This window comes from Sphaeramia orbicularis, chromosome 3 (assembly GCF_902148855.1).
Source record: "Sphaeramia orbicularis chromosome 3, fSphaOr1.1, whole genome shotgun sequence".
Classification (NCBI taxonomy): Eukaryota; Metazoa; Chordata; class Actinopteri; order Kurtiformes; family Apogonidae; genus Sphaeramia; species Sphaeramia orbicularis.
In genome coordinates, this window is record NC_043959.1 from 52,764,821 (window position 1) to 52,792,612 (window position 27,792).

The 27,792-nt window shown below is 38.4% G+C and overlaps 2 protein-coding genes across 4 annotated transcripts; one reads left to right on the forward strand and one right to left on the reverse strand.

Annotated features, from left to right (window-relative positions):
• Positions 1-3,454: 3,454 nt before the first annotated feature.
• dync1li2 (dynein, cytoplasmic 1, light intermediate chain 2) lies at positions 3,455-19,023 on the reverse strand. Of its 2 annotated transcripts, none has more exons than XM_030121711.1 (13): positions 18,873-19,023; positions 18,052-18,125; positions 17,400-17,516; positions 17,092-17,322; positions 13,084-13,247; positions 11,182-11,275; positions 10,175-10,310; positions 9,880-9,991; positions 9,637-9,696; positions 8,941-8,985; positions 8,701-8,818; positions 7,760-7,888; positions 3,455-6,895 (listed from the first exon to the last, which is right to left on the reverse strand). In XM_030121711.1, the coding sequence occupies exons 1-13, from the start codon at positions 18,956-18,958 to the stop codon at positions 6,879-6,881; spliced, it is 1,383 nt and encodes a 460-aa protein (XP_029977571.1). In that variant the 5' UTR covers positions 18,959-19,023; the 3' UTR covers positions 3,455-6,878. The 2 variants fall into 2 exon arrangements, with proteins under 2 accessions (XP_029977571.1, XP_029977561.1); XM_030121701.1 differs by having other exon boundaries at positions 3,466-6,900.
• A 3,911-nt stretch (positions 19,024-22,934) lies between these two features.
• LOC115416972 (protein TsetseEP) lies at positions 22,935-27,487 on the forward strand. Of its 2 annotated transcripts, XM_030130873.1 has the most exons (3): positions 22,935-23,126; positions 25,240-25,544; positions 25,587-27,487. In XM_030130873.1, exons 2-3 carry the CDS (start codon positions 25,248-25,250, stop codon positions 26,922-26,924), a joined length of 1,635 nt encoding a protein of 544 aa, XP_029986733.1. In that variant the 5' UTR covers positions 22,935-23,126; positions 25,240-25,247; the 3' UTR covers positions 26,925-27,487. The 2 variants fall into 2 exon arrangements, with proteins under 2 accessions (XP_029986733.1, XP_029986732.1); XM_030130872.1 differs by having other exon boundaries at positions 22,936-23,126; positions 25,240-27,487.
• Positions 27,488-27,792: the final 305 nt, after the last annotated feature.

Sequence of the window (27,792 nt, forward strand, 5' to 3'; positions counted from 1 at the left end):
CAATTATTGACATGTATTGATAGGATTAGTGGCTCTAAAGTTATTAAATATTTTAGATCAGGAGGTGCATTTGGTCACTGGTGTATATTTGGGTCTTTATGGGTTAAGTTTTTTGAGCTGATTTGGAATAATTTTGGTGTGCTGAATCCAAAAATCACATTAATTTTGTACAATCAGGTCAACTTTCTGAACTATGCTACATATTGGCTTTTAAACATTTTTGCTTACATTAATGGGCATTTTCACATCATATGATACAAAATTCTTTCATATTTCTTGCAATAAATGAGTTCTGAAGATTTTACTTTTGCCAATTTATGATCGTTTTTTTTAATATTACATGTGAATGAAATGGCTTCGACTAGAAGATCTTGCAAAAATAAGTCTGACGTATTCTGCTACATCTGTGGTGAATACACCATTGTACCTAACAGGAATCAAGTCACAAGTTTCATAAAGTGTGCCTACCAATCTTATTTTGGTATTAAACTTGGTGACCAAGATAAAGTTTGGGCGCCACACATGGTATGCAAGTCATGCACCGAGTATCTGCATCAGTGGACCAAAGGCAAGAAGAGTTCTCTGAAGTTTAATAAATACATCCTGTTAGAAAATGATTTTTTTTTCTCTTAAAACCTATTTTGGGTGAGAACTATATAAAAAATAAACTGATAAAGTCACAAAAATGTAATCAATTTTGTGAAAAAAAATCACATTTTTCAAAATCAAATTAGCAAAAAAACCTGACCTGATTGAGAAAAAACAGATGTCATTTTTGGATTTAGTGGTGCAAAATGGTCCTAATTCAGTTGAAAAAACCTTGACAACTTGCAAAAAACATTTTTTTGTAACCCAGTGTTATGAACCATCCAGACCACTTAGGTCAGGGGTGTCAAAGTCATATTAGTTCAGGGGCCATATTCAGCTAAATTTGATCTGCAGTGGGCCGGACCAGAAAAATAATAATATAATAACCTATAAATAATGACAACTCCAAATTTTTGTCTTTGTTTTAGTGTAAAAAAAAAAAACAAAAAAAAAAACATTAAATTATGAAAATACTTACTTTTATAAACTATCCAAAAAAAAAAAAAAAAACCTGAGAAAAATGAAATTTAAATAAAAAAACATAAGCAAATTTAGTGCAATTTTGTCAATATTACGCCTCCACGTCTCATTTGTCCATGTGCATTATGGATCGGATCTACAAAGACACTAAACACTGAGTAATAGGCAGAAAAGAGTTCAAATTGGGCTGAATTTTCTTTAGACATTTCAGGTTATTCATATTTGTTCAGGTTATTCACATTTTATTGTTACAGGATAATTTGGAAATGTAAATATTTTTGAAATTTAATGCTATTTTTTGCACTAAAACAAAGAAAAAAAAAATAAGTTAACTGTAGATTTTTTTTTGGGCTTCATTCAAGATTTTTTTTACTTAATTGATGATTTATTTATTTATTTTTTTGTCTTAATTCAAGATTTTTTTTACTTAATTGAAGATTTTTTTTTTGTCTTAATTGAAGACTTTTTTAAACTCAATTGAAGATTTATTTTTTTTGCTTAATTCAAGTTTTTTTTTTTTTTTTTTTTTTTCTTAATTGAATATTTTTCTTGGCTTAATTCAAGATTTTTTGCTAAATTTGAGATTTTTTTGGGCTTAATTCAAGATTTTTTTACTTAATTGAAGATATATATTTTTTTGGCTTAATTGAAATTTTTTTTTACTTAATTGAGGATTTTTTTTTTTTTTTTTGGCTTAATTCAAGATTTTTTTTTTTTTTTTTTGGCTTAATTCAAGATTTTTTCCTTAATTCAAGCTAAATTTTTTTTGCTTAATTCAATTCAAGACTGTGGAATTTTTGCACTTGGCAAAAACATCCCAGGGGCTGAACTGGACCCTTTGGCGGGCCGCATTTGGCCCCCGGGCCACATGTTTGACACCCCAGACTTAGGTCATCTGGTGAAGGTCTGCTCTGTGTTCCAAAAGTCAGAACTAAACATGGAGAATCAGCGTTCAGTTTCTATGCTCCGTATATCTGGAACAAACTACCAGAAAATATCAGGTCTGCTGAGAGTCTGAGTTCTTTTAAGTCCAGGTTAAAGACTCACCTGTTCACTGCTGCCTTTGACTAAAAGGCTTTTGACCGTTTTAAATTTTATATTCTCTTTCGAAACTCTGCACTGCAACCCTTATTTCATATATGTGTGTTTTTATGTGTTGTTTTTTTACTTGCTGTTTTTAATCACCTTTTACATGTTTCTTTTATGTTTTAAATCTGTTTCTTTTTCCCTCGTCGTTGTATTTCAATGTCCTGTGTGAAGCACTTCGAATTGCCCTGTTGCTGAAATGTGCTATACAAATAAACTTGCTTTGCTTTGTTGATATCATACAAGGCAAGAAACAAATGTGGATGCAAATATAAATTTAGTTTCCACTATGTTTATCCTCCTGAGACCCAGCAATGCATTTCTGTCCTCTGTAGTGGACAAGAGTGTCACAGCTTTACTTAAATAATAAAGAAAAATATCCAATGAAAAGGATATTATATCAATAAAAAAAAAAGTATCTGGAAAAACTGCTGCATCATGCTGTTTCCAATTAAAGCAATTATTTAATGTAAAATGGCGAAGATGTTTACTTACTGGGTCTCAGGAGGATATATACCTGATTAAGCAAGATTCATCAAAAGGTACACATTTATCCTGCATTGAAATTCTATTGATAAATTTGAACATCTTGACTATTTATTTGTTTTAACACTGGTCTACAAGTAAAACACCTCCAGAATAAAAGTAGTGAAACTTTACCAAGTTTGACTCACTAATAAAGAAAAATTAAGTGGAAAATGCTGGTTGGCTGTCATTTCCAAGGTACAGACTTCAGTCAAAAGGTGAAATTGTGAGAATTAACAGAATAGGTTTCAATCAAAAGGGCTGTTTGTCTCAGAGCTACCAGATCTACTTCGAAACACTATCTGCACATTACAATACATTCACTTTACAGGATCTTTCTAGTGGAAAATTTAGAAATCTATTGTATAAATGTACATAAAACAATGTGTAACAACACTTTGTCATATATATTGAAAATATGAGCTAACCAGCACTTTTATTTTTCCAATTTATTATAATAAAGTAAGATTTAGCATTTAATCTGAGGCAGATTCTTTAAATTGAATAAATAAATAATAGTAGACCAATTTAATTTACATAACATCCCTTTCAAATGAAATATTTCCAGAGTGATGACTGTTAATATGAACCAAACAATATATTAGGAATATAAAATAATTTTTATGTAACTTTTGCCTCCTCTACATGACCAAGACGTTCATCTAACTATTTTTTTTAATGATCTCTGTGTGTAGCTGAGGATCCAACAGCTGGGACATTAAAGAAAACGGGGGAAAAAAAAAAAAGACACATTGTTTAGATAAGGACACAGATATGGAAGTCAACCAAAGTTTGGATTCTTGGTTTTATTGAAGCCAGGGGTCTGATAAACATTTTCCTTATCTTTGTCAGCGTAAGAAGCTAGAATCCACATGGCAGCTTACAGGCTACAGAACTGTGTTAAAGTTATACAATCAAAAATCTGAATTAATTCAGGACATAAAAATGCCAGCCATGTGCTTACAATGTCTTGATATCCTGAATACAAAAAGGACTGGAAGCAGAAGCTCATAGTCTCATATAGATGTAGACTGTCGATAGTGGTCGAAGGCAATTCAGTTAGGATGTGAAGAGGCAGTCGCTTTCAACTGACATTTTGAGTATAAAAGTAATATCTGTTCATAATTCGATCCAATCTGTACAAAGAGCAAGTGCAACTTTGAAACCAAGCAGCATGAGAGCACTTCATTCCACTCAGCTAAATGCCAAATTTAACAAGTGTGGCCAGGTTATATTAAGATAAATGAGTGTGGTCAGTCAGGTTAGAGACATTAATATTTTAAACACAAAGGAAGTGTCATGGGCAGACCTGCATTTGACAAGAAATGGTAACTAAATATCATGTAAACAAATTGACAAGGGCCTTTTTAATGTCAAAATCATGATAAACACTCAGGGTATTTGGGTTATCTAACTTAAGATATCTCTTAAAATCAAAACTGTAATGATGGTGATACTTTGATCTGTTAAACCGAAAACCACCAACAGAGGATTTATTCTACAGTCATCCACCAGGGGCACCTTTAATAACTTAAATACAGATAAATACTGTGATTTTAGTAATATGGGTTAACTTTTAGGTTCATTAAATCTTCTAAAATAGTAAGGCAAAAAGAAAACTATCAATCTTTAACTGCAGATACAGGGAAATGATATAAATGTCCAAGGAAAAGTGCTTATTTTGACATGTGGTGGTACTGCTCCTGGCTGTTTAAGTTGTGCTTTATCCACGTTGGCAACAGACCCTGAAGTGCACATTCCACCCAATCACAAAAACAGAACAAAAGCAAATGAAATGAAAAAAAAATAGTATGGGAAAAAACACAAGTTAGAACTTAATCTGAATGAAAAGAAACCAGAAGAGTTGTGTAACATCATTTTGACAACCAAACCATGCATTAAGAAGACCGTACATCAGTATGGCCTTGGGGTTAATTCCCTTACAGAGCGTTTTTAAATGAGGTTCAACCCTAAACTGTTTATAGGCCATCATGGAGATTATACCACTTGGTATTTTTACTCCCCAGAAGCCCCAGGTACAGCTGAGTGGAGTAAGGCATTTCTACAATTTCACAGGGTCTTATGCAAAACAACACTTTATGGGAAAGGCTGAGGTTTGGAATGCAAGGGCTCCATGCAAGTATGAGAAATGGCCACTGGTTAATCTTATGGATGATCTAACCAACTTTAATAACAGAAAACTGTAACTACATGCATCTTTGGTTCCAATTCACTAGTTGCCCTATTTTGCTAATGTGTTCCAACAACATAGCCGCTCCCTTCCAACTTGCCATGAACTGTGCATAACATACAGATGTACAATATCCATAGGATTAAGCAGGGCCTTGCATACAGACTTGATGATGATGTACACTTAACACATTTGGATTAGATTACGGTGTCATGAAACCATACATGTTATAACAGATTAGTTGATATGGTACAGCGTAATTGTTTTAATTTAAAAAAGGAAATTACATAAAACAATTAAGCAACCCCTTAAGGACACACAAAACTATTAGGAGCAATCCTGTGAAGGCAGAGTGCCCAGTGTGACAAACTGTTAGCTGTACATCGAAGGCAAAGGGCATCTTTGTAATGGGCACTGAAAGATATCAAACAAAAGGATCTGACTTGACAAACAGGTTTCCTACGGGGATGTTTCTACAGCTACACCATGTAGAAATTGGGAATGTTATAATTGACATGCGAAGTACAGTATGACTATAACATGTGAAACCAAAGAATGACGGTACTGTCAAACACTAAAGAATACGATATCTCATTTTGTTCAAACCACAGCAAATCATTGAGTGTGTTTTGGCTGCTAAGCAAGTGGTTTTAACCACGATTAAGTGTTCGACTGGGGGACCCAAAAGTTCCATCATGTGGTTTCTTCTTATATCAGCAGCCTTTAGGATTTGTATGAAGGCATTCAATCTATTGCTCTATTGAACACTACCATCTAGGCCACAGAAATCTTATTTCTTTAAAAAATAAAAGACCACAGGCTTGTTGTACATTGACAAAAATGTAAAAGAAATAAATTATTTGGATGACAGAAATGGACAAAAACCTTTAACCGATAGTGCTACAGTGCATTTCCTCTTACGTTGACAAGCACCTCTACTATGACACATACAGCTAACTGTGCGAGGCACTTAGGAGTTATAGTAGGAAAGATGCTGCCCAACCCCCTCCCCAAATATACACACACCTGTAGCTAAAGAAGAAGTTCCGTTGCGATCTCTAAGCCTGTCAAATCCCTACAAGTCTCATTTAGTAAAAGAGGTTATTTTCAGAATTTGGACAGAATTGCATTCTATACAAAATCAAACTTAACCTGAATAGATCTTTTTGTATTTATATTTACAGAATCCTTTGAGATGAGTAGGGAAAATGATATGATATGCTATCAGCTATCTGAACTTGTCATATTAGTGTCATGACATCAGTGGCATTTAAATGTGTTATCTTATACAGATGAATGCTGAAACCAATAAACGGTGCACAAAAATAAAATAAAAAGAAGGAACTTTGTATAAATACATCAGTATCATATCCAACATTTTTTACATACTACATATGTTTGCAAGTATTTTAATTACTTTTCTTGACGAATAGTAAGATTTTGCGTTTAAATACCTTTCCAATCGCAACTAAATTCCTTCCATAAGATAAGCTGAACCAGAGGCCACAGAACCAGTATATGGTATTTCCACTCTTTAAACCCATGAGGAGAGAGCGTTTCACCCCAGCAACTGGGGGGCCCGCAGCCCAGCGCTTCGGGCTGGTTGCCAGGGAGTGTGCACACATTTCCATAAACTGACATCCCTCACAAAATAACATTTACAGTTGAAGAGAGGACAGAAATAAAGCCGAGTGTTCATCGTGTATCATCTCATCAACACCTCCATCTCTATTATCTCTCTTCCGCTCTCACCACAACACCAAAATATTTGATAGCATCCTAAACTCATTTTGGTGGAACCACTGTGTGTGCTGACTGATATAAAGGTTGGGAATTTGGTCATTTTTTTATGCTCACATGTACATGTATTTTTCCAGAGTATTAACGCAGTGGACGATGCAGCTGTTTTTGTTGCCTTCACGCTTCGTTCTCTGTCGGCGGTGGTATGTTGTTAGCTGAAACCATGGAGTCTTGTTTGCGAGTCATCCGGTCCAACTCAGCCTGGACATCAGTCAAACCCGGCTTCTGCCCTTGGAAAAAATGGGAGACAAAGCCCAAAAGTAATCTCCTGTAGCTTCTGTGCATGTTCATAAAATACAGGTTTCTACAGCCAGCAAGCAGATGGATGGGGGTTGGATGGTGATATGGTCCCATGCTGGAAACTGGCGGTTCGCTGCCACAGTTAATGCACATGCTAAACTAATCAGAGAACATTTACTCATGCATTATCCTTTCAGTTGGGTCTTAGAGATGTTAACACTGCTGGAACAAAAAGTATGTCAGTGGTCTCAGAGCAAGATGACTTATGCAATGTTTCCCTACTTTCACTGAATAGGATTCAAGTATTTCACATACAGCATGTGAATGTGTTATAGAAAACTAATAAAGCAAAAAAAAAAGCATGTGCTTAAGCTGAAAACATGGTGTCATGCAAAACAGCTGAGGTTACTCAACAGGTAAATTAACTAGTTGAGAGCAGTGGAAAGTGGAGAAGATGCAGAGTGAGTCCCCCAGGGAGGGATGAAGGGTGGGGGTGGGGGTTGGGGTGTATACAGGCCTGTCACAAGTTTCTTCAGATGTCAAGATGTTCACTTTAAGAGAACAAATGCTCTTTTTCTCCTTTTTTAATGTTCATTTTCAGGCTGTAGAGATAAAACTCCAGACAACAGAACTGTCCAAAAGCTTGTTTCTAACTTCTCATGTCTTTAACTTAAGAGTGCATGCAGTTCATAGTGTGGAATACATCTACTTGGACATAATGACCTTCTAAAAAAGATTTTAGTAATTACTGATAAATTTGCTAACCTGTAAGAAAAAAGGTTGGGAAATAAGTAGGTGGTATTTGTGACATAAATCAGAGATGGAGAGCACTGGGCTAAGAGGTTGTACCTGTTTTCTTGGCGGACCCTTGTACTCCAGCTCCTACAGCTCCAGCTCCTGGGCTTCCTGGGGCTCCAGTCTTTTTACTCAGCAGACTGTTGAAGAAGTTAGCCAGCACTCCCTCGTTGGCTGCCCCTGCTGCAGAGAGACATGGAGAATCAGATTAATTTTATACTGACAAGATCTTCTTTTGTTTGAACAGAATGAGCTGCACATACAGTAAAGTATCCCTGTTCATTGAGAGCCACCACCACTTGTGGCCCAGAGTCTTTCTCAGGGTTTTCCTAACATGAACAAACCCCTCAGCACATATTCTCTCTATAAACAGATGACATTGAATGAAACAGTTTCAACTCCTATTAACAGATACATATTGTTGCTGCTGCACATGATCACTTTGCTGGATAAATAATGAGGTCACAACTTCATCTTATCAGGTCTTGTCAAACACCTCTTAACCTATTTCAAGGAATTCTGCAGAACCTTAGAGTATTTTCTTATTCTATTTAACTATACATTTTATAATAGACAGTTAACACACACCTCCTCCTTGTCATTAACTTAGCACTCACATTTTTTGAAGTCTTTCTGTATTTACTGAGCAAGAGAATGTCACCATTTCTGCTCAGGGATGCCCCACACAGGTCGTGTGTGGAAATTCACTGCTGATGCAGTTATTTAATTAAGCACCTCTTAGGGGCAGTGTTGTAGAACCTAAGCCTGGACCTTGAGGATAAAAGCGCTCACATGACAGCCAAGAGATCAGTTTAAAGGTTTTCCAATAACACTTACAGTTTTTTGGTGTCCATGATTTGGACATTTAGTACAAACAACTATTAAAGTCACTGGGACACACTTGGAAAACTGGGAAGCATATGGGTGCGTTGCAAGATTTTTAGTGTGTGGGTAAGAAAGAAAAATACGATTTAAAAACATGATGGGAAACCAACCTTTCATATTGGGATCAGGCTTTTTGACAGAAGCCATTGGTGAACCGCTTGTCACGTTTGGTTGTCCAGCACGACCTGCAGGCCTGGGGGAACCTGAAGCTGTCCGCCCTGGAGACTCCTGCAACACAGAAACCATAGAAACACTGTCAATAACAAACACCAGGGTCTGACTATTGAGAAAAAAACAAAACAGGATATAAACCACTGATCACAGGAATTCCAGGCTTTAAAGACACTTACTGTTGCTCCTCTTGTTGGTGTGGCTGGCTGCTTTGCTAACAATGACTGCAAAGGAAATAAACAGGTTGATTTAGTATTGATTAACATCTTGATTGGTTACTCTGTGTATTCATGTACAGCATCTGAAGTGTAATACCTAATCACAAACACATACACTGTATCAACTCTGGGGACAGGCACTAAAAACTGATTAGACAATGAAGTCTATGGCACATGGTTTAAGATGTACCTTAATTCCGATGCGTGTTAAAACAAGCACTGACAGTTCCCATCAGCTTATATCTTTAATAAACTGTCTAGTTCCTTTATGTGAAAAATGAGTAAAACCAAATCTTAACCAGCACTGTGCAAATCTCCAACTCTGTAGTTGCCACTGAAGCCCCTTTGCTCCCAAAACAGGAAGTAAAGGTAGTGTTACTTGACATGAGGAAGTTTTAGTGTATAAAATCAGGCTGATTAACAGAAATGTGTTCAGTGTTGAAGTTTTAAAATGAATAATGGAGTCGCTTCAATAACCAGTCATTGATCTATTACGACATTTCAGCCAATTCTGCTTGTGTGATTTTGAGACACTAAAAAGACTTAGATTAAATTACTACAAGATATTTTTGAATGTATTAAATGTAGGATCAGATACTGTATCGATTAGACAGACAGAGGTTTTCAAATACACTGGCCATGCTGTTGGGTATTTACCTGTTGCTTCATCAGGAAGACCTGCTCATCTTCTGCATTTATCTCTTTATCATGAACCAGCTGTAAAGAACAAAAGAAAATGATATCAGAACAGGACTGTCTGAAACACTCCTTCCTCTATGAATATGAATGTATGAATATGAATGAAACACAACTCTATATAATAGCTTTATATTATAAATCACTTTGGGTTCTATTCATTTAGACAGTGATTAAATTGCCAGAAGTGTTACACTGCCATACCTTTCGTACTGGAGGCTTTGTGATAAAGTCTTCAAATGGATCCTCTGGTCTGACTGTTGTAAAGTTTTCATGCAATATTCCAATTTTCTTTTCATTATCCCATCCAGATGGACTGAAAAAATTATGATATAATTCAAATTTAGAAGGTGAGACAATTTATATTCTGTACAGAATGACGCTGTCTGCTTTCTTGACATAAGTTATCGAATCTACTCTGCATGCAGTGATTCAAAACAAATTTATTTGGTAACTATCTAGTAAATCTATGAAAGGATTTTAGGAAAAACACACTTACATGAACACTGCATCCTTCTCCACCACTAAGGCAGGTGTGGTGAACTGGAAGTCATACATTTTATGAACTACATATTTGTAAAGCAGATCCAAGTTCTTCTCCTCTTTGACTGAGGTGTAGATCAGGCCAGCTCCATCTTATTGTTTGGGTTAAAGCAGCAACAATTATCGCCAAAAATTTAAATATAACAGACCATAAAACAAAAAAAACAGCTCTATGGTTAGAAACAACAGAACAAACCTGTACTCAACATTATATTTTAAAATGCCATGTTTTGTAGATGTGTACTACTCTACTCCCTGACGAAAACTGCTCCCCCTTCCTAAGTCAGCCCTGAAGAAGACAATGTGCACCAAATTCATCCCGTCACAACTTTTTCTCCTTTCTGACTGTAGGGTGTGAAATTAATTGTGAATTATTCAACCTCTTAACGCCATCATAGCTGTGTGGCAATTGAGTAATTAATAACATTGTAAGATATTGCAGTTATGTTTTTTATGTTTTTTAATATTAAAGAATGGGCAAACTGTAAGGCATAGAAAACTTTCTAAACTTACATCTTAATTACACAATGCCAAAACATATAACAACGAAACAGATACTGTCAAAAACTATATCACCTGCACTTGGGGATGCAGTTTTCTGCAGGGAGCAGAATTCGGCACCAGATATTGCCGAAAACTACATCCCCCATCAGAATAAGCTTGCAAAGCCAAAGGAGTGAAATTACTTCTGTAGTTCACATTTGGAGCTATTCTGGTATGACAGGGTGAATTTGGTGCACTTTGTCCTCTTCATGGCTGACTTAGGAAGGGGGAGCTGTTTTCGGCAGCTGCTGCGTGATGCTGTTTTCGGCAGGGAGTAGAATTCGGCACAACACCAGTTTTCAGTGTACACTACACTGCAGCACAGTATCCTATTTATTTGTCCTAATGAAGTACAGCATGGATTTAAAAATCTATAAGGAGCTTGATAGAAATACAACACTTTTACATACAAAAGGATACAGTGTAAGCAAAATCGCCTGATGTGGGATTGGATGAAATCGAAGTGTTCCTCTCTGTAGTCATGCTCCTTCTCCAATACGCTGACTGCGTCACACTATACACGGAGATAAGGGACAAAGACACACAAATTTGAATGACACAGACATTACATTATCAGTAGTCATCCTTCGCAATACCTTTTCATCTGTGCATATGTTTATTTCCATGTATGGTGCCTGCTGAAACATCTACTACAAGTAGGCATGACTCCTACGATGACCAGAGTAGTGTGAACAAAAGTCTAATAGTCATGTCATTAAACATGCCATGAAAAAAAAAACATTACATTCACAGAGGACACACAGTACAGTCGATGCGATTTGCTCCGCATCTGTAACTAAAGTGCAAGTAGCAAGACAAAATAGAAAATAATTATTTTTGTACTGAAACCATTATTTCCCTGACTAAGGCAAGAGAGGCAGCACTGATTAAAAAATGCACATCATCCACCATGTCCTAGTCACAGTGAGCATGTGAAGCTCTGCTGATGGTTACATGGTGTTTTTCAGCACTAGCCTAAGCCTTCAGGGCCAACAAGCAAGTATAATGGAAGCTTTTTATCAGAGGACAGTCCCTCTCAACGCACAACATAAAACGAGCATACAGAAAAGTAAACTAAAATGTATTAACAATATGAATGGGCAGGGGCAGATTCTAGATAAGTAACCTAATCTGGTCATCATAGCGCCTACTTAAAACAGCAGTGACGGTGGCTCTGAAGATGTTGAAAGAGAAATTCTCTGAGCATGCTATCTCAGGGAGCTCAGAAAAGAGAATGGTAGAGATGGGCTATTAGGGCAGTGGCTGCTCTGGTTACAGAAGGAGCCTAGGCTGTGAGGAGAGTTTAGTAAAGCTACAGAAGATGAATAATGTTCAAGAAGGTGTTCTACAAAACCATAAAGAAAATGGTACAGGACATCTACCCATGAATGTAAACTGTGCTGTTATCTACGGTGAATGGACTGAATGTATCACCAGTAGGAAGGAGACCAGTGGAAAAAAAAAAAAAAAAAGGCGGGGGGGGGGGGGGGGGGGGGTGAGCTCCGTAACTACCTATAGGACACAGGACATTTCTACAAAATATTGTTCTATCATTTGTGCATTAACAGGCACCCCACATGTTATGAATTTTTGTATTTTTTAATGTTCAATGTTCATTTACGGCAAAGGCTATAATTTACTGAGTGTTTTTGAACACCTCACGGTATTCCCTGAGGTGCTGTGAACGTGACCTCCCAGTAACATCACAGCAGAGGCACGGTGATGGAGAAGAGGAGCAGGTTCACTTGATTTAGCCAATTTGAGTTAAAAAATGAAAACCTTTTTGCTATAAAGGAACCCTTGGACTCTTGTGCCACAGAGCTGCAACGTACCAAAAATGAAACTTAACATGCTTGGAACGTCTGACCCGGCTTCTGTGCCTGTTATACTTTCTGTTGTCATGTATTTGTTCGGTACACTTCCGTATTGTATCGGAGGCCCCGAACCGAAATAGATCGGTACAAACAAGTGCACCGTTACACCCCTAATTATCATTGTTATGATTAATGGTTCTGTTTGGCTGTAAAATCATAATTCCAAAAGGACAGTGATGCAAAAAAACAAAACATCACTGATTAGTTTTGCACAATTTGTTTTCTTTATGAGCCAATGGAACATTACTATCAGCTAGTAAACCAATAATGGTAATAATAATGTATCTTGTAACATTTCATTTGTCATTTTTTGGTCCACTGTTTTCAAGGATGTAGTTTAGGCAAGAGAGCCTATAAAAAAAATCAGACTAAATGCTAAACCTATCACAGCTTCTTCGGGCACACCAAAACCTTGTCAGTGTCTGGATCTAGTTTATAGTTTACTCACCTTTGTGCAAACTATTAGCACTGGAATGCCCAGGTTGTGTGTGAGTGTATTGTCGCCAAGTGGCAGCACAACGGCCTCGTCTTCTCCTGCTGTTGTGGCCCGTCTCTGTGGGGAAGATGGGGTGGCTTCCTCTGGTTCTGTGTACTCTTGAAACGCTTTTACCACTACAAAAAAAAAAAAAAAAAAAAAAAAAAAAGAAGAAACAGACAACAGGAAATCAGATCATTTGCGCTTTAGATGAACCTGTTAAATACAACATCCTCACTTTCTTTGCCCCCTCTGCTCCCCCATTTTTCTTGCTCAAGTTTTCACATTTACTCCATCCCAAACTAGTTATATGGTTCTGGTTATATGGGGCAGCCATGGCTCAGATGGTAGAGCGGGTTGTCCAATAACCGAAGGGTTGGCAGTTTGAATCCTGCTCTGTCCATGTGCTGGGCAAGACACTTCACCCTCCTTGCCTCCAGTGCTGCTTCTCACACTGGTGTATGACACTGGTGTATCAATGTTTGGGGCCGTAGGCGCAGATTGGCAGCCATGCTTCCGTCAGTCTGCTCCAGGGCAGCTGGGGCTACAGGTGTAGTTTACCACCACCAGAGGGAGAATGTGAGAGCGAATGAATAATGGATCCTCTGTACACACTTTGAGTATGCGTTCATAGAAAAGCGCTACATAAATCTAATCCATTATTACCTCCATCAGGAGGTATTGTGATCGCTTTGCTGTGCGTGTTTGTTTGTTAGCAAGATAACTCAAAAAGTTATGGATGGATTTTCACGAAATTTTCAGGAAATGTTGATACTGGCACAAGGAAGAAATGATGAAATTTTGGTGGTGATCGGGTGTGTGTGTGTGTGTGGGGGGGGGGCCACGGGGGCCCACTGATCTGCCTTGGCGGAGGTCTGCACTCTCAGAGTGCTTTTCTTGTTATTATTATTATGCTGGAATATGTCTCTGTTTTATGATAATCAATTATTACATTTTAATTTGTATTCGACAAGAAACTGTATTTTTATGAGTTTAACCTAAATCAGCCAATTATGAGCCACATTTAGTTTTAGGATTTCTTGTGAATAGAGCCTCCTGTTTAACAAAGCTATTTACTCTGCCATAACTATGTTAACAATGCATTTATGTGGCATTCTAAAGTATACAGGACCTTATCTGTCTAATAATGTCAGGACTGATTAAGCAACAAGATAAATGTAGATACAAGCATTTAACTCTGTAACACGAGGGAAATACAGGTTACATAACAACCCTTGCGTGAAACACAGAAAAACACATCTATATGGCATTAACAACTTTCCTGTTGTGCTGCTCCAGCTGTCCAGGCGTTTACAAAGCCATAGTGTGAGGTGGTGGTAGTGGTGGTGGGGGGTTCAGATGCAGGAAGCTTTGGCCTATTTCCTCAGCAGCTTCGGGAATGCAGACAGGGAGCGCTCACAAAGCCACAAAGCCATGTTGAGCCAACTCCTTTACATTCAAACATGGGATTTGGCGTGTGGGGCGAGGACTGGTATTATAAGTGATCTAAAGCCCTTCTTGAGTTGTACATATTCGGTATATAGCCTACAGTACACATATGAGTCTGGAGCACAAGGGTAGAAATATGACATGGCTATCAATGCAAATGTTATCCAAAAGGAAGACTCATGGAAATATGGACTCAAACTCTTCTGTAAAAAGGCAGATGAGTCAGAAACCACAATAAAAGGAGCAGAAAATAAACGCCTCCACTGTGCCCTCTTTTTAAAGGCATTTGAGGCAGCAGAGCACCAGATAATAAGTATGCTAAAGGAACTGGTTTAAGCCGTTTCTGTAGTTTTCATAGTTCACAGCTAAGTCATAGTTTTCATACTATGTGTTAGCTGTCAAAATGTTCAAAGTATCACTGGTACTATTCTTGTAGATGAAATAAATCCTAGTTCACTGGACAGCTTTGGGGTGGAGTATCACTTTAAGCACCAATGTGAAAGTGACACAGACTTTGACCCATTAAGTCATAGTTATCTATTTCACAAACAAAGGTGAGGCTAAATGACACAATCAAAAACTCCTATAACACATCTTTTATTCAATTAAACTGTTACTCAAAGATTACAATTAAAGTATCAGTAAGTTTCACTTGCTACCATTATATTTTCGTCACTATTGTAACTAATATTATACCTTAAATCATTTCAGAGTCCCATACGCCTGACTGTTGTGTAAGCGTAAATGGGAAATGATATCACACTGGAGAAATTGTAAGCTGAAGAAGTCCTCAACTTTTTAGCTCCTTTACAAAATAAACACCCAACTTTTGGCCTACACACCATTCCCAAACAGTCTAGCTGAAGAAAAAAATTCTGGTTTTGTCACACACCACGGAAGTCACAGACCAGAATATTTCTCATTTCAACCTGCGGTCCAACAATAAGTGGATCCTGTAATTTGACTAGAGGCGACTCCAGCAGCCAGCCTACTTCAGTTACAGCGCAGCAGGGATCTGAACGTCCGGCCCACTGACTGAATTCAGACCAGCTCAGTTTACGTCCTTTCCTTCCCCTGACGCTGCTGTTGGAGGGGAGGGAACCATGATGCAAGACGCCTGCAAGACTCCCTGGACTAAGGCCACTCACATACTTCCAGTCTGTCTGTCTGTCAGCCTTTCACTAAGACACATATCCACAAGTACGTAATCCCAGATATCACCAATATGCCAGTGACATCACTACTGACAAGCCGTAAGACGCTTCATCTAGAAGACATGCCACAACCAAACTGGAAGGCTGACCAAGTCTGTGGGTGGGCTCAAAGTATTTGGCTGAGGACTGAAAGTGGGAGGAACCCATGAGAAATCTAACAAACAGATGCTAGAAAAATTAAGTTAGGCCTCCTTCCATGACCACTATGATTGCAAATGAACATCTGTAATAACTGATCCCACCAACATCTTCCCTTTCACATATAATACATACATGACAGTCTTAGTATTTAATACTACATTATACCAATTCTAGTTTAAATTGTGGGCTCATTCAATCTTCTTAAAGTGTTTGTAATCACCAATGTGCTTTTTCACCACTTGGTAACTTCCCATTTTTGTCGCACATTTGCCAGCAAAAACATGTTACCACTTGATACTTGCCTTGGCAAGTTCTGCGTCAAGAAAAATACTGACAAGTGACAGCCATCAGTGAACCAATCAAACAAGTTTATGTGAAATCAATATATTTTTTGAGAAGTCTTGTGACAGCAACAAAAGTAAGCAACCTTTGGATGCAGACAACAACCCTCTGTAAAATCCTGCAGGCTAAAATAACTTTTCTGAACAAAAAAGAACTGTTCATAGACAAGAAATGACCTGTTCTAAAATTAACAAGAGAAAAACATCTGACAACATCACATTCATTGATCTGCAGAACTTGCCTGCAGCCAGAGCACACAGCTGAGGATCATGGGCCTCTCTGACAATGACCTAGAAACATCCATGATAATGTCTAATATTATACAGTGCCTGCCTTCTATGCTACACAGTGACCAATCACTCCTTTTTCCCTAGGAGCCAGTCAGCAAAGAGCATGGCTGCTATTATGTAAGAGTCTCATTGCATCCATCCTAAGACACTTTCGATACGTTTTCTCTGTGCTGCTCAGTCTTAGCCTATTGCAGAGACAGAGAAATCCGACAGATGTATGCATGTCAGGCTTATATTTTTGTAAACCTGACATTGCATTTTTTGTAAAAAGAATCACTCAAACCTTATGGATACTTCTATTCCACGAAGTTCCATTTAACAGCCATGAAATTCGTTGTTCAAATGCAAAAGAGACACTAAAAAAATACTGTGGATTTAATTTTAGTTTTACTGTTTCCCTGTCAAAAGTTAGCCACCAACAGTGAAGTTTCTTTCATTAGGTAGCATAACCAAAATCTGTATTTAACTAAAACCCCTACAAGACACAGAGATACACCATTGGCACTGCAAGTCTTACTTAAGTAGATATAGTTAACATTACTTACTTTTCTGCTCCAATTCTCTCATGTCCTCAGGAGGGATCTTGAGTTTGTCTACATGGTCACGTAGCACACTAGCCCACTTCTTCAGTGACTCCATAATGGTCCACGGCCGTGACATATCCGCAACAAACACAGCTAGACAGTCAGGTAGTGACTGAGCTGAAACAGCAAACTTGAGCAGGCCTTTGTGGTACAGATCTCCGTCCAGAATCCACACGTTACATCGTGTAAGGTCTGTAAAGGAAAAATAAAAGTTTATAGAGGGTTCTAGTGTAAAACAGTCATAATAAAAATACAGCAGGTGAACTCACCATCTCTGTCCTCGTCATGGACATTTAAGTACAGATATTCTAATCCCCTCCCTCTCTTGTTGTGATCCGCTCCTTGAAGTTTGGCCATAAGTGTCGTTTTTCCTGATCCATCCTCACCTGTAAATATTTGAAATGGTCAGTATGACATAATGTATTGTTGCTGGTAGGTGTAATAGATGTAATGAGAGATTGATAATATTATGGATATATCTGGAACAATAAGGGTAGCCTATAATATACACCAGTAATTTGTCACTTCAATTTACAGCCATTTATAAAAAAAAAAAAAAATTATGTATGAACTCTATATTTGTCACACCACAAAAGAAAGACTTCACACCTGTCTGTTCCATGGCTACTTGTATTTTCATAATTTCCATAAAACCCTACCAAACTTAATGTGTTGCTAATGCAATATTACTCTTTCTATTTATCATCTGTAACTACAAAAGAACACAGATCAAAAAGCCCCATTGTTCTGTAGCCTTTTTGCAGTTCTGAATTGTGAAATTGTTAAATTTTGTGAGTACAGTGTGGGTTTTACAGCAGGCTTGAAATGATTTCAGCATTTTGCACTCTCTTTACTTCCCTTGGGGCAGACTTCCACTAACACACTGCAGTAGCACAGACAAAGATTTTAAGTCATACTTACCAAATACCAGGATATTTTTCCCTGATGGCAACTTTGAATTTGATCTAGTTGAAACTTCACTCAGTATTGAAGACCTGCAATAAATTTCATATCATAAAAGAAAAGCAAAGTTGTTGGCCATAATGTTGACAGTCAAGTTGGGCACTGACAACCCCATATCTCAGAGCATGCAACTCCAAATTGATAATCGTTAGGACAGTAAGCAGTCTGCAGAAATCACATAACTGTCACTGATTTTTCACGACTTCATTGTCCACGACAACACCAAAAGCAGGAAATGATAAGTCATCTTTTCAGACCCGGTCAGAAATGAGACGCTAGGGATATGAAACCAGGCGTGTTAAGTAGCATTAAAGTATGAATATTCTGCATACTTTTAGTGGTCATTTCGCATATTTGCTTGATAACATGTATGTAAACGTTCCTGTTAGCGTGCTGTATCCTGCATAAAGAAGCTAAGACTAGTCCTAAAGCTGACATGAACTGTCAAAGCCCATGGCAGTGTCAATGTCCCTTTCAGATTGAAACAACAGAACTTGTTGACTGTTACTTCCTTCTTTATAATAGGAAAAGGCACCAGTGGAAAATCTTAGTGAACTACAATGTAGCTAATCAGCAGTAGCATAGTTAGCTGAGATGCTAACACAAGTAACGTTAGCTGTCTGACCGCCCAGCTTCAGTTAGTGCTAGCTAACATTGCGGCTAGCCGGGCCGGTGTTTGGGGAGCAACCGGCAGTGACAAAGCAGATCCACTGTGTTTGTGCTTTTTCCGAGAAGAACATCGGCAGAAACGCAACCGTGAAAAGATTAGAAGAACTTGCCAGAGGTTTTGTCCTTCTTCCTCTTCGTTGTTATTGTCGCCTGCCCCAGCTGCGCCCGGGAGCTGTTTCTCCAGAACGGGAGCCATCTTCTCTTTCTACGACCACAAAGGCAAGGCCCTGCTGCTTGGGCACCACTAGCACCGCCTTCATCCAAGTAGCCAAGAGTGCGCTCGATTCAATGACCGGTACGCCGCGCAGGAACGCTGACGCCCAGTGCCTACCATAATCTGCTGTCTAATTATTACACGGGAATAACAAAACAATTCCACAAAACGTCATAATGTATAATTCAAGAAAATAGAATGGTGGTGCGTTCAAACACGTGTTCAAAACTTCGAGCTCTAGTTTTGGCAAAATCCCAAAGAGTGATGTAATTATAATAGATTTTTTTATGTTTATGCAAGATTTTATTCTTCCAACAACTGGAGAGCATCGATTGTGACCCAAAGTCTAATGCTTTTTACCTTACATTGCAACTGAGAATATCTGACTAACACTGTTAAATTGAATGCTTTTCACCAGCTAATTTCCAGTGATGAATGTTGAGGTTTACTAAACAGGCCTATTTTTATTGAATGAATGAATAATATCATCACACACTGCAGTGAGTAAATAACAGTACAATACGTATAAAAGAAAAGAAGTCTATGTATTAACTAGACACTCAAAAGCCTCAAACAGAAGCAAAATGCTTTTTTTTTTTTTTTTAATGTTTGCCTTCATTATTACCAAGTTCACCTATCCTCCAATAAATTAATAGATAAACGAAAGAAAAGGAAGTCACACTTATAACCCTCAAAATAGCCACCAAAATCTTTGTTCAGGTGACACTTTATTGCATTCTCAAATAGTACACTTACATTTCTCAAATGCAAATACAAGGTCTAATCAAAACACAATAATAATACATATTTTCCCTCCAACAGTGATGATGTGTTTCAGAAAACAGATATTATTTCATCCATCTCAAAAACCAACAGACCCTATCTCCCCATATTTCCTTTAGTTACTTAATTTTTTGTGGCTCTTGGTTGTTTCTTTAATATTGTGTAAATAATCCAAAAAGTCCGAATCAAGATGGTGAGGCAGTAGATCACCAGTAGAGGGTGCTATTCATAACTTGCTAAAATCATATTTCAGGCAGAGCTCCTGTTGGTAAAGTCTAACAGCACCTGTTAGTAAAACATGAAAATAAATACAGATATATGCCTAATGCTGAAATAAGGAAAATATTCCAACTATTTAATGAGAACGGTGCTCATAGAGTGGGTTATAAGAAGCTTCGCTGAGGTGAAAACTTTTATCATTGAGCAGTGATCCCCAGAGATTTTCAGTCTCAGACCTGCACCAAAAATAACAGTTTTCGGTCTTAAGTTTTTAAGACCCAAATTTACAGAAATACATCATCACTTTTCTTAACGTATACATTTTATTAAATGCCCCATTGTCAGAACATGTCTGTTATTTTGTTGTTGTTTTTTCCTCACTGTTTTCCTATTGCTGTGTATCTTTTATATAATTTTTATCATGTCATTTGTCTGCCATTCCCATTCATTTTCATTGTTTTCATTCTTTTTGTTGTCTTCAATAATTTTCTTTTTTTTTTTTTTTTTTTTTTTACTTCATTTTTATCTTGTTGCATCTCTTACTTTAAGTCTGGAGTTTGGAGTCAATGGTGTTCTCATCTGTTTGTAGGTAAATGTGTAACCACTACAGAATTATTACATTCTTATTTCAGCCTTTTTTCTGTCCTTAAAATTACTTATTTTGGGGCTGTGTCATTAATTAAATTATCCTCAGCATTTCACATGGTTTGGATGAGGTTAAACATCTTAAAATCTTCCAGAGTTCACTCTTAGTAGTTCAGATATTGAACATCATATTGTTGTTTTATATTTTGTAGTAAAACCAGCACAGTGACTTTCCTCTATTTCGACACAAATAGCGGCAGGTAAAGAGATAAATATATGAAAACTATATCAGTAATGTACCACAGCTGTAGGCAGTTATCCAACTGAATTAGTGGTACATTTAAGTGTACTACAGACAAACGATGCAGCACATATAACACTTCATTTTAGCAATTAAAAATTTTGCTTTTGTCTCAAATGTTGTCAGTTACACATGCAGGACTTTTTCCCAGGGTAAATAGCCTTTCTTACACTGCAAAAGCCTGTGCAAGTTTGGCACGTTCCTGTACACACTCTGATGGTCAGCCATTTGCCATTGTGTGGTGCAGCAACCAACACCTGTTTCTTTCTTTCTTTCTTTCTTTCTTTTTTTTTTTTTTTTTTAAACCTCTTCAGGCTCTGTCTCGCTATTCCACTGGGATCTGGAGTGAGCAGATGAACTTTAAGTTTAGGGGATTTTCATAGGCTCCTCAGTTTGTCTGTCACCCCCATCTAAGTGGAGCAGAATGGTTGGCTGGGGTGGTGGTGGTTACACTCCTGGGAATGCATTCCAGAGCTTTTGCATCATGTGAAACTTCGCCTCTGCTGCCCCTTTGTCACTGTTTAGCCTTGCTGCCAGCAGAGAAAACAAATACAATTTATCTTATTTTATGTTGATAGTAACTAAGCTTTGTGGAATTTTAGAAATATCCAATCTTGATAACAAATTGATAGCCCATATTTAATAAAACTTGAGTAGTTCTTGGCTAATAACACTGAATAAACTCTAGAATATTCATAAGATTAACTCTTCTTTTTAAAGTATATATTCTCATATACCATGTGTGTGCCATGTATGTATGTCATGTAGACAAGTGATAAAATGGCTCATGTATTTTTCTATAAAATATTAAACATGTCAGTTCTATCCAAAATGTTTGACAACTCAGTCTGTGTTGTGCTGCAGACTAATGTGCCACTAGAGGGGGCTGTCACCTCAGTAATGCTGTTTGGCATCATTACACCAAGGCTGAAATGTGTATACAGTGTTTGACAAAATGAGGAAGAAAGGGGAAGCAAAAGCTATTATTATGCATGAATTTTTTTTTACATTTAACTATAACTGTTTCCATTCCTCCTGTCACTGAGTTATTACTGTTCTAAAACCAAGCCACAAACAGACCTATCTGCTTTCTTTACACGTCTTTCAGATAAATGGAGAGATTTGATTAATTTTATCAGATTGTTCACTTCCGTTTCTCATTTAAATTTCCATATCTTTCTGTCTCACTGACATAAATGTTTCTGCATTTGCTGACTTTATACCTCTGATTGTGATATGAAACTTCTGCTGGTGTTTTTAATGCACACATTTATAATTGTATTGATAGATTGAAAATGGATACCCTCTTGTAACCTGTGACCAATGAATATATAAGAGGCAAAAATAAATAAAAGTAGAATATGGTGGTTAATGGTAAATATGGTGGCATGATGGCAAGAGGAAACTTTGGCTCTAATTTTGCACTGAACAAAACCAAGACTCGACAGGCTGTCAAATATGTAACTCCAACAGCCTGGTTGTGTACTGTATATATGTCCATATAGTGTCACATGATTAAGCCAACTCACTCTTATGGTCCAAAACACTGTCCACACAGTGTTGAGTTTACTGGGTTAGGGACTAAATCACATTTTACAATCATGTTAATTCAATTTAGCAGGTTTAAATCAAATAAAATCAGTTTGCTTTCTAATTTACTCAGCTTGACTTTAAGGCTTGCATGACTCTTTTCATGAATAGGATTGGACTTTTTCTGTATGGTGTACATTTGGTTTGCCTGTAGGACTGATCACATATAGGCTATACACACACACGTATATATATACACATCCCAGTGTGCATCAAGGAAAACAGCATACATCAAACGATGTATTCGTCTTATGCATAATTTATATGGCAATAATACTCGATAGCATTACTTCTTGGCAAAGCAAAAGCAGAGGAGAGTAAGTGTATATTCTAGCAAAGCAAAAATAAGTGCCTGTCCGCTGATAATCGCACTTAGTCCCCAGATGAATTTATAAAAGAGCGAATATGCGTGGAGGTGGGTGTGTGCGGGAGAGGAGGGGTTAAAGATTGGGAGGGTATAGATTGCAGGGAGCGCAGTAGTGGAGTAGGCTGGATTGTGATAGCGACAGATGTCTAGAAAACTGTGAGGGGCACTCCTCATTTACAGCACAGTCCCAGGCTGCACCTCGGAGAGCAGGGGCGGAATCTGCAGCTGTCACTCCAAAGGTTTACCTCCATTAGCACATCCAGAAGGAGCCTGGAAAAGGAGCGGATCCCTCTGCAGAACTACAGGTCAGATACTAGACACACTTTTGTTAGATTTTTTTTTTTTTTTTTTATGTTTCGATTTCAGTGAAGAATGTACACTGATACTAGACTGTGGAAAAGAAAGAAAGAAAGAAAGAAAGAACAATAAGGAGACCTGCAAGATCTATTGTTCTTTTTCTCTGCTTTTCTCTTATTATGTAAATGTGTACATTTCAATGCTTTCAGGAATTTTAGTTTTCTCGTCTTCAGTTGTTGAATGTGATTTAGTGCCGTGCCTTAGAGGGCAGCGTTGTTTTAAGTATAGGCCTGGTTACGAGGGAAAAAAAACCCTCTGGAATTTAAAAAATGCAAAAGAAAGTGATGAAGTTGAAGTATTACTTTAACACTGGAGTGACATTTTTAGTTCTCTTGCATTCTGCCTTGAAAAGCTACGACATTTTCCAATGATCATGAACAAAAAAGGGCAGAGCAGCTGAGGGAGGCAGCGGTGGGAGGGTTGAAATGGGGGATGGAGACCCCTCTACAGCTTGTTATCTCTCGAGTGTTCGTGGGTAGTGTGTGGCCTTGTGTAATTCCCTTGTATAGTAGCCTATAGTCTACTCTATAGAATGGTTTAACGTACTGGTTGCTGCCAACTCAGCTCAGCCCCTAAGGCTACTTTTGTCAGTGAGTATAGCTGCTGGTTTGTGTGCCCATCCTTTGTTACCGGCTGCGCCTCTGGAGTCTCCTTGAGCTCTCGGAAATGTGGATCTTAGTCTGTTGTACAGCTGAGGCAACAGCCTGTTAACAGCTCAGAATGGAATAAGCTCATGAGTTTTAAAATGTTCTCAAATTATTATGTGAAAATGGTTGTTTTGGACCACCAAGACAATGGAACAAACTGGATAATTAAACATACAGTATATTTTGGGGAAAAATGGAATGCAAAATGGTTATTGTCCAAAAGCAGAAGCAGCCCTTTGTTTAGTCAAAGTCAGACGATCGGATATGATTTTCAACATCTTTTTAGTTTTAACAGCTTTAACAAGTGTAGGCTAATGGACATTGCGCCTATCCGACCATAGTGCGTCTTAATGGCTCCTTTGCAGCACTATGGACAGTTCCCAGATTGGTGAGCCTCGTACCCTTGCCAACATGCTGCTGGCATGGCAGACATCCTTTATATATCACTCTGGATAACGTGTTGCTTAAAATTATGGATTTTATTTGGAAAACATCTGCCAAATCTGAATTGGCGCACGAGCTGTGGAATGCACTTAAAATGGCTGCAATGGACCTGAAAACCTGCAATAAGTAGCCGAGGCCACTCAGCAGAAGCATGGTATTCAAGTAGCCTGTAGACTATTTCAAACAGGTTTGTTTAGTGTCAGCTGAAATACAATCCGCAAGAATAAGTTGAACTTCCAGTTCTCTGTTTTGTCCCTGAAAGGAAGTTGCATTCTGTGGCAATCACTTGCTCTTCCTCTATACCTTCCATAACACACCACAAAGAAACCCCTTTTTTCGCCATGTGTTGCTTGTCTATACCCTCAGGCTGCAATTTGTCATGATGGGTGAGGAACAACTGTACAGTATAAATGTACACTTGGAATTAAAGACTCATAACATATTTGTATCCTTTTACGTAACAATGTCTTTTTTAAACATTAGAATGATCTAATTCAAAATGTCATCAAAAGAAGTTATTATATGCTTGAAGTTAATGTCAACACTACATGCCACACTTATATAAAGTTTAACTGGACATACTCAGTGCTTGAAGATGACCTACTGTTACAACACTGTATTCATTTTGTACTTATATAAGTTGTACTACTGGCTACTTCAAAGGTCCCGGACACTTTGGCTTACAACATAAATATACAAATTGTGTTTGACTTTCTTTCACACATTTCTAATGTTTAAATATGGTGCATAAATGTCAACTAGGCTGACTAAAGGTAGATGTGTATGATGTCAAAAGCACCACTAAGTGGGTGATACGGTGGTTAGCATCAAGTCAGTTCTGGTTTGATCCTAATCAATAGTAGTATTTTTACAAGATGTTTTAATGTGGGTAAAGGAGTTAAGTGCAAATCAAATGTTTGTCAGTTAATCTCTTATATTAAATTACACTTTTCTCTGTTTTTTTTTCTAGGAACCAACATGGGAGGCAAATTGAGCAAGAAGAAGAAGGGATATGATGTGAGTGACCCTAAGGAGGCAAAGGCTGAAGCTGCAGCAGCAGCAGCAGCTATTACTGCACAGGAGTCGGCTAAAGTGGAGGATGCTGCCCTGCCCACAGAAGCAGCTTTGAAAGCTGAGGCAGGCAATGTGGTTGAGGAGGCTGTGGGCTCAGCTGTGGCAGCAGTAAACGAAGCTGCAGGAGTTTCAGAAGAGCCAAAACCAGCAGCTCCAGAAGAACCAGCTCCTGCAACTGCAGAGAAAGCTGCTCCAGTAGAGGAACCAGTTGCTGCAGCAGAAGTAGCAGCTCCAGTATCAGAGGAACCAGTTGCTGCAGCAGAAGCAGCAGCTCCAGTATCAGAGGAACCAGTTGCTGTACCAGAGGCAGCTCCAGAAGTAGAACCCGTTGCAGCTCCAGTAGAACTCCCAGAGGCATCAGCAGCAGTAGAGGAAAAACTAGAGCCTGCAGCTGTTGAGGAACTTGTAACAAGTGATGCTCAACCTGAATCAGCAGCTGCTCCTGTGGAACTCCCCACTGAAGAACCTGTGATAGCTCAAGAGTCTGTCCCAGAACCAGAGGTTGTTTCTGCCAGTGCAGAGGGAGTGCCTGACACTACACCAGAACCCATTCCAGAGACTGTTACTGAGGCACCGGCCATTGTGGAAGAGACAGTGGTGTCTGCTACTGTCCCTGAACCTGAGCCAGTGGCAGCTGTAGAGCCAGTGCTAGAACAAGCTCCAGAACCAGAGCAAGCACCTATACCAGAGCAAGTTCCAGAACCAGAACCAGAACCAGAGCCAGAGCAAGCACCAGAACCAGAACCTGAGCCAGAGCAAGCACCAGAACCAGAACCTGAACCAGAGGAAGCGCCGGTGTCAGAGCCTGAGCCAGAGCAAGCGCCTGAGCCAGAACCTGAGCCAGAGCAAGCACCAGAGCCAGAGCCAGAGCCAGAACCTGAGCCAGAGCCAGCACTGGAGCCAGAAGTAGAAAAAGTACCTGAGCCAGAGGAAGTAACAGAGCCAGAACCTGAGCAAAAGGCAGATACAAGTGAACCTCCAGCAGAGGAGAGGGTAGAGGAACCAGAGCCAGAAAGCAAAGTAACTTCATCTGACAATGCAGAAGTCGTGATTGGAGAAGCAGAAGCACCTGAAGTCTTGACTGCAGGAGAGGAGACCCCCACTGAATGTCAGCTTGTAGAGGAAGAAACTGTTGCAACAAAAGTCTCTGGGACTGAGGCAGCTGAGCCGGAAGTAGGAGAACCTGTTCCAGAGATCGTCATCTCAGAGTCTGCCTCTGGAAATAATGGTGAGTCTGAAGAGGTACCCCAAGCCTCTGTGGAAGAGGTGCCCAGCCCAGAGCCTGTGGCAGAAACCGAGATTGAAAATGGAGAATTAGAGAGCCCTTGTCCTACAGAGGATGTGGTAGCCGTAGACGCACTCCCAGCGGTGAATGGAGAGTGTGCAGAATCTCCTGCCAGCACTACCACAGAGACAGAGGAATGTGTTAATGGTAGTGAAAGCCCAGAGGAAACACCTATCAACAAAGAGCAGTGTGACTTAAAAAAGGACGCAAGTCTAAGTGGGGGTGTCCAGGAGGTTCCTGATGCAGTGCCTGACATGGTGGAGGCTGTCAGCACTGAGATCAGCCAGGCAGTCTGAAAATAAGCCATCTTTGAAATTAATGTGAAATCAGTTTTTAGTCCTCCCATGGTTTGAGAAAGCCATCAAGGTATTGCAAACACAGCTAGGCTTTCTGACATGCTGAAACCACTGCAATGTCCATAGTGGTAACTCAGGCAAAAGGATGTTTTCTTTTGTGTATTACCAAAAATGAAATGCAACACAGTCTGAGCATGGAAATAAGAAAGAGAGAGAAAGTGACAGGTGGAACAAGATAGCGACTTCAGTTTTTTTTTCGAGGGGTCAGAGCAAAAAAAAAAAAAGAGCATAAACTGATCAGTGGAGCAAAAATATTGGACAGTAATACTAATGAATTAAATGAATATGTCTTTGTGTGTGAGCCAGATTATTACAAAGTGGGTTTTGGAACAGCATTCATTAAAAGTATGTTATCTAATTTAGAAGTTCATATAACCTTTCTATTATATGCAGAGACATGACATAAATGTGTTGGCCTTTTATAATAACGGTACATGTGAGGATTGTTAATTTTAAGTTGATTGTTCGGAATAGAGAATAAAAAGAGATTGTTATATCCTACATTGATCTTTTTTTTTCTTTTTGTGTACTCTTCCAACAATAAGTGTTTAACAATTTTTCATCTTTTGTCTGTTTAGCTTTTAATATTAATGATATAAAGATGTCTCAACTAACCTTCAATCATAAAATCTATGATTAACTACATTTTATGTCTAAATATTTGTAAGACACAAAGGGAAATCATTTACAGAACACATCTCTGTTATTTCAAAGAACATGTCGACATCCACCACCACTCTTGAACAGACTATTTTGAGCTAGTGTTTGGGTACTTTAAAGTGCAATGTCCTTTGGGTCACTGGCGACA

What these genes read in the sequence shown, in the direction of transcription:
- dync1li2 (XM_030121701.1), bottom strand. Translation starts at nt 18,958, where the DNA reads ATGGCTCCCGTTCTGGAGAAACAGCTCCCGGGCGCAGCTGGGGCAGGC. An exon ending in GAAGAAGGACAAAACCTCTG is followed by an intron (nt 18,126 to 18,872) that starts GCAAGTTCTTCT and finishes AATTTATTGCAG; the next exon opens with GTCTTCAATACTGAGTGAAG. An exon ending in CAGGCGATTTTGCTTACACT is followed by an intron (nt 10,311 to 11,181) that starts GTATCCTTTTGT and finishes CCAAACAATAAG; the next exon opens with ATGGAGCTGGCCTGATCTAC.
- LOC115416972 (XM_030130872.1), top strand. Translation starts at nt 25,248, where the DNA reads ATGGGAGGCAAATTGAGCAAGAAGAAGAAGGGATATGATGTGAGTGAC.